Source organism: Cicer arietinum, chromosome 4 (assembly GCF_000331145.2).
Source record: "Cicer arietinum cultivar CDC Frontier isolate Library 1 chromosome 4, Cicar.CDCFrontier_v2.0, whole genome shotgun sequence".
In the NCBI taxonomy this organism is placed as follows: domain Eukaryota; kingdom Viridiplantae; phylum Streptophyta; class Magnoliopsida; order Fabales; family Fabaceae; genus Cicer; species Cicer arietinum.
The window spans coordinates 40,728,369-40,734,046 of record NC_021163.2 but is presented as its reverse complement, the minus strand read 5'-3'; the positions used below and the strand labels follow the sequence as shown (position 1 = coordinate 40,734,046).

The 5,678-nt window shown below is 34.8% G+C and overlaps 1 protein-coding gene across 1 annotated transcript; it reads left to right on the top strand.

The window, feature by feature from the left end:
• The first annotated feature begins 4,699 nt into the window (after window positions 1-4,699).
• On the top strand, window positions 4,700-5,240 carry LOC101510912 (uncharacterized). The gene is made up of 2 exons (XM_004516131.1): window positions 4,700-4,870; window positions 4,953-5,240. Exons 1-2 carry the CDS (start codon window positions 4,700-4,702, stop codon window positions 5,238-5,240), a joined length of 459 nt encoding a protein of 152 aa, XP_004516188.1.
• Window positions 5,241-5,678: the final 438 nt, after the last annotated feature.

Sequence of the window (5,678 nt, the reverse complement as noted above, 5' to 3'; positions counted from 1 at the left end):
CGTTCTTTTTAGTAAACTGTGCAGACCCGTGATAGGTGGCACCTCGGTAAACGATACGGGCCCGTGATAGGCAGTACGTTTATGGTTTACGCTTTTTAGTAAATCGTGCAGACCCGTGATAGGTGGCACCTCGGTAATTGGTACTTTGGCCTGCGATAGGCGGTACAATTATGATTTACGGCCCTTCGAGGAGGGTTTTGGTTTGGAATTCCGAGTCCATGCATTTTGGCATATACGCATTGCATTAGGGTGCCTGGCACGCGAGTCATGTTTGATTTGAGTTTATGATTGAGTGATTCGAATTTTGATTTATCGTGATAACTGAGATGAAGGTGTTAAGTGCTATGTGTTGTGTATTGTGTGTGAGTATGATGGTTATCGAACCTTCGTGTGTCGTAGTAATCGCGTAGGAATTGCTAAGTGTTAGGTTGTGGACTTGATTAGGAATGACTTAGGTTAATTCATGAATTTTTGGAAAACTGATCAGGGGAATTAGTTTATGTGTTTTTGGAAGAATAAGCAGGGAAATCGATTTCCCAATCGATTTGATGAGTTGCAGGGACTTCACTAATTTGACAAAATCGATTTGCCAATCAATTTTGCAATATGTTTTTCAAAACCTCTTAAGGAATCGATTTGGAAATTGATTGGCAGTAAGACAGGAACTCAGCAAAACTGACAAAATCGATTTGGAAATCGATTGGCAGTAAGACAGGAACTCAGCAAAACTGACAAAATCGATTTGGAAATCGATTGGCAGTAAGACAGGAACTCAGCAAAACTGACAAAATCGATTTGGAAATCGATTGGCTTCAACACCGGGGCTCAGTTATTCATTCAATCGATTTCCCAATTGATTGAATTAAGCCCAGAGTTCAGTTTTTACTAAAATCCTTCATCCAAATCGATTTCCCAATCGATTGGCCTAGTGGAAATTCTTATTTTGAGTTAGATGATCGATTGTTCAATTGGTTCATCAATGGATTGGCCAGTTGTTTATTGCCTGATTGATTTAAGATTTATTTTGATTTCATTTTTATTTTGCAAACATTATATGAACTTTTAGCATATGGAAAACCCTTTTAAGGTGCATGCTAGGTTGAAAAGGTTATCTTGTGCATTTTAAAATTTAAATGTTATGTGTTAACTGTTAATTTCGGTTGGTGACCCTTTACAACTATTGTGGAAATCTAGGCTTTGCCCTCAGCTGAGAGCCAGGACGATCCTACCGGTTCGTACCCTACGGATGGGAATGTAGATGGGAATGCTTGACTGGAGGTATGTTAGGAGGATCTCACGGGGCGCGTGGAGATCACTCAGGGTGTATAGCTATAGTTTTTTTGAAGAATGATCAGATTAGGATGACATAGAGGGAACAAATGTTTTTTTGGATTACGTTATTTTGAACTGAAAAACTGTACCTTTACTAATATTGTCAGTATGACATCTCAGTTGAATGGGTTCCATGTATCATCTGTTGTTGTGTAAATACTTTGGATTCATATATTTTGAGAAACTTTTCCGCTGCTTGTAAATTATAATGACTCAATTATTTATCCTTATTTAATTCCTTATTTAATTCTCTGATTTATTTTAATTTCTTTTGAAAAAAAAAATACACCCTCGCTTTGAAAATCGGGGTGTTACAGAAAATAACGATAAAGCATAAATCAAAGGAACATGTATCATTGGAAAAAATAATTCGCCAAAATTGAAAATGTTCAATATGTGAATGGACTAAAACACAACTTGTTGAACATTAGCAAACTCTGTGATAGTGGATTTCAAGTAATTTTTAAACTAATTGTTTGTGAGGTTAAACACTCACTCTCTAGTAAAGTTTTTTTCTCTGGAATTAGAAAAAAGAATTTGTATGAATTATATCTAGATGACTTGCCCGTTGAATCTTGTTTTATTTCTATTGAAAGGGATAAATGGATTTAACCCAAACGAGCTGGTCATACAAGTTTAAACATCATTTCTAAATTATCAAGATTAGATTTTGTTAAAAGTCTTCGAAAAATTAATTTTGAAAAAGACAACATATGTGAAGCTTGTAACACCCCAATTTCATATTGTTATATTTTAATTATATAATGACGACTACTATTGGTGTGTCTGACATGTGTGTTAATTTCTTCCGCGGTTACGTTATGTGCTTGCCTTAGTAATTTACTTAAATTATTAATACTATTAAATTTATTTTTTAAAAAAATATGAAGTTATATTTATAAAAAAAAATAAAAATAAAACAAAGAATAAACTTGTGTAATTATATACATTGGTTTTGACAATGATGATAAATATCATATTTGCAATTATCAATAATTATATACATTGGAAGAGTTTTATGGCAAAATATGTTTGACGAACGTCATTTTTTATACTGTGGAAATAGTCTAGCTTCTATATGTGAAAGAAATCATTAAAGAGTTATCGGAGTATCGAATAGGACGTACTCTTGTTCCTGATTTTATTATTTTTTCAATTTACAATTTATATTTTAATAATAAAGAGATTTCATTTGTTGTACATCTATATAGTATATTTATATGTATGCATACGCCACTACTGTAATACCAAAATTTCACATCCACTTTATGTAATTAGCAATACATAATTCTATTTCTTTCCAGGTAGTGTTTATATTGATATAACCATTAAAGTACATACTTTTAAATATATATATTTGGAAGGGGTTGCAAATAGTAAACAATTTATTGACATATTATACCAAGTAATTAGTCAGTATTTGATTGTTGTGTTGTTTTATTTCTTTCGCGGACTATTAGAGGTTGTGTTTGGCGAAGACGCGACACATGAAATTAATGGATTGACTTCGCTGAGAAAAATCTTCAACCAAGGTAAGGGCTAGATGAGGTTCGATTTTATGAGTATAAAATAATGTGGGATAAACAAGAGTACAGAAATTCCCAGATATTCATTTGAGGCTTACTACGTACGGTCGATCCCTACTGAATAATAATAATTAATAAATTATACATGAATGGTAATAGGGAGGACTAAAATATAATTTAGCAACCAATAAAATTATCGTGAATTTATTTATATCAAGATTGCATGTTGCTTGATTTTATGGATCTGTATGATGATTGTTAATATATGAGTGATATGTACTTGAGTGCTCTTGTTTCCTTGATTGAAATTATGATATTACTTGAACATACCATGTGTTTGATTTCTTATTATGTGATTGATAAGACTAGATTGTGCATTGTGAGTAATGTAAACCAAATATTGGGATTTTATTATGATTGATTGATATACATATATAATTATGTAAATTCTGGTGAATATTGTGAATTCAAACTGAAACGTATTGAGTTGTGATGATTGAGTAAGTATGAGATAGGTGTTGCAGATTTTGGAGTGAGGATTATTTTGCCATCATATAGGGAGGGTCTGACAAATCTAGTGATTCGGGGAAGTAAAATTGAATGAGTCTGATCGTGGAGAGCTAAAGTTAAACTGTAATGTAAGACTGATAGACCTTGGGGGTATTTCTGGTGGGGAATTCCTAAGTGGATTAGTGGGTTATTCCCTATGGTTGGGAGCTACAGCGCAACACAAGAGTACCCCGACTGTCGCGTATATGTGTCTCGAGTTGAGTTGAGGGGATCTATGAGGACTTGGCCATTCATGAATTGTTCGTCCCCTCTTGTAGTGGCATAGTATCAGGCCTCCTAACCAAGTACTTTAGAGGTACCAAATAAGGAAGAAGTATAGTGTATAAGGCATGCATAACATTTCATCTTTAGAACTGTTTTATTATGATTGAACTAGATTAACCTTAGATATTATGTTCTTGAATGCTTCTCTTTATTTGTGTTGTTGACTACTTGTGTGTTCTCCTCATTTTATCTGATATTGTTACATAATTTCGAAACTTACCCTTTGTTAATTGTGTTTGGCATTTGTGATGGACACAGATGAGTTGCAAGTTGCAGGTGATGACTAGTACCATCAGAGTGCCAGATGCCATCTTTTCTTGAAGGCTTTTATTATATGTTTTTTTTGTTAACATCTTTTTATTTGCGTTGTCGTCCAAACAATTTTGTTGTCTAAAATGATGATTTCGAGTTGTTATGTTTGATGGAAAATTTTGGATTAATGTGACACGTTAAATGATTACGTGATTCCCTGTTGCTTGAAAAAAAATGTTTCAAAAGTTATATATCTTTTATTTGAAGAAATTCATTATTATAAAACAAAATAATACTAAGAGAAAATAAAATTTATATTAAATTGGGGTTTAGGGTGTCACATTAGTGGTATCAAAGTTGGTCTGTCCAATCAGATCGTAAATGTGTTATGTGTTTGCTATGTTTCCTTGTGTGCTCTTTTATTTGTGTGTTGTTGTTATGATCGTTATTGTGTTAGTAGTGTAGAACTAAGTTAGTTCCTTTCTACCTAAGTGTCTCACTATATTCGATTGGTCTATCTCATTGATGTATGTAGTGATGGCTAGTGGAAGGAATGACGCTGCTATTGCTGAGGCTCTAGAGTCCATAGTTGGAGTTACAGTGTAGGCTCTCTAGGCTTTGACTGTATCTCAAGCTACTACAAAAGCCTCTGCGCAAGCTGCTACTCAAGTTGCATAGATTGGTGCTCAGGCTGTTGCTCAAGCTACTACCTACAGTGGTGGTTAAGGAAATGTGCAATAAAATAGTTCTTGGTGATGGATCGATTTCACAAGGTTAACCCTCCATCGTTTGAAGGTCACTATAATCCTGATGGACCTCAGAAGTGGTTGCAAGAGGTTGAGTATATTTTTCAGAGGAGTGGCATGTCCCGAAGGTCAGAAAGTGAATTTGGGAACCTTTATGTTGACGGAAGAAGCTCAACATTGGTGAGATAATGCGCGTCAACGTTTAGATAATGGAGGGACTGCAATTACTTGGGCTGTATTGAGAAACATGTTCCTAGTCAAGTATTTCCCTGAAGACATCCGCTATAGGAAGGAAATGGAATTTGTCAAATTGGAACAAGAGAATATGTCAGTAGCGGAATATGCCGCTAAGTTTGAGGAGTTATCTAGGTACTATCCATTCTATGTTGGAGAGGTAGGAGAAAAGTCTAAGTGCATCAAGTTTGAAATGGTACATAGGCCAGAGATCAAGAAGCAGGTGGAAATGCAAGAGATCCGTGACTTTTCTACCCTAGTGAATAAGAATAGGATTTATGATGAGGATAGTCATGCTAAAAAGGCACATTACTGAAACACTAGAACCATGAAGAACAAGAGGCCTATGCATCATAATAGAGGAAAACCTTACCCTTTCCCTCCTGGTAAATTTGGAAGTCATTCGAAACATCACCAACGCGGTTCTTCAGCTGGAAGAGGAAATAGTAATGGTAATGGAAAAGGAAATGAAAACAGTTATAGTTGTGATGGTGGTAGAGGAAACTCAAATGGACGAGGAGTTATTAACGAAATAGCAACAACAGAAGCCAAGTCTCGAGCTATAATAGTGGAAATAATGGTGAACCAGCTACTCCTATCCGATAGTTTACCACCAGAGCGTGAGATTGAGTTTAGCATTGACCTTGTACCAGGTACTGGACCCATATCTGTAAGACCCATAATTTTAAAGTATACTTTATGTATTTTAGTGTATTTTGGTATTGAACTCGGAGGCTTATTAGCCAAAGTTATT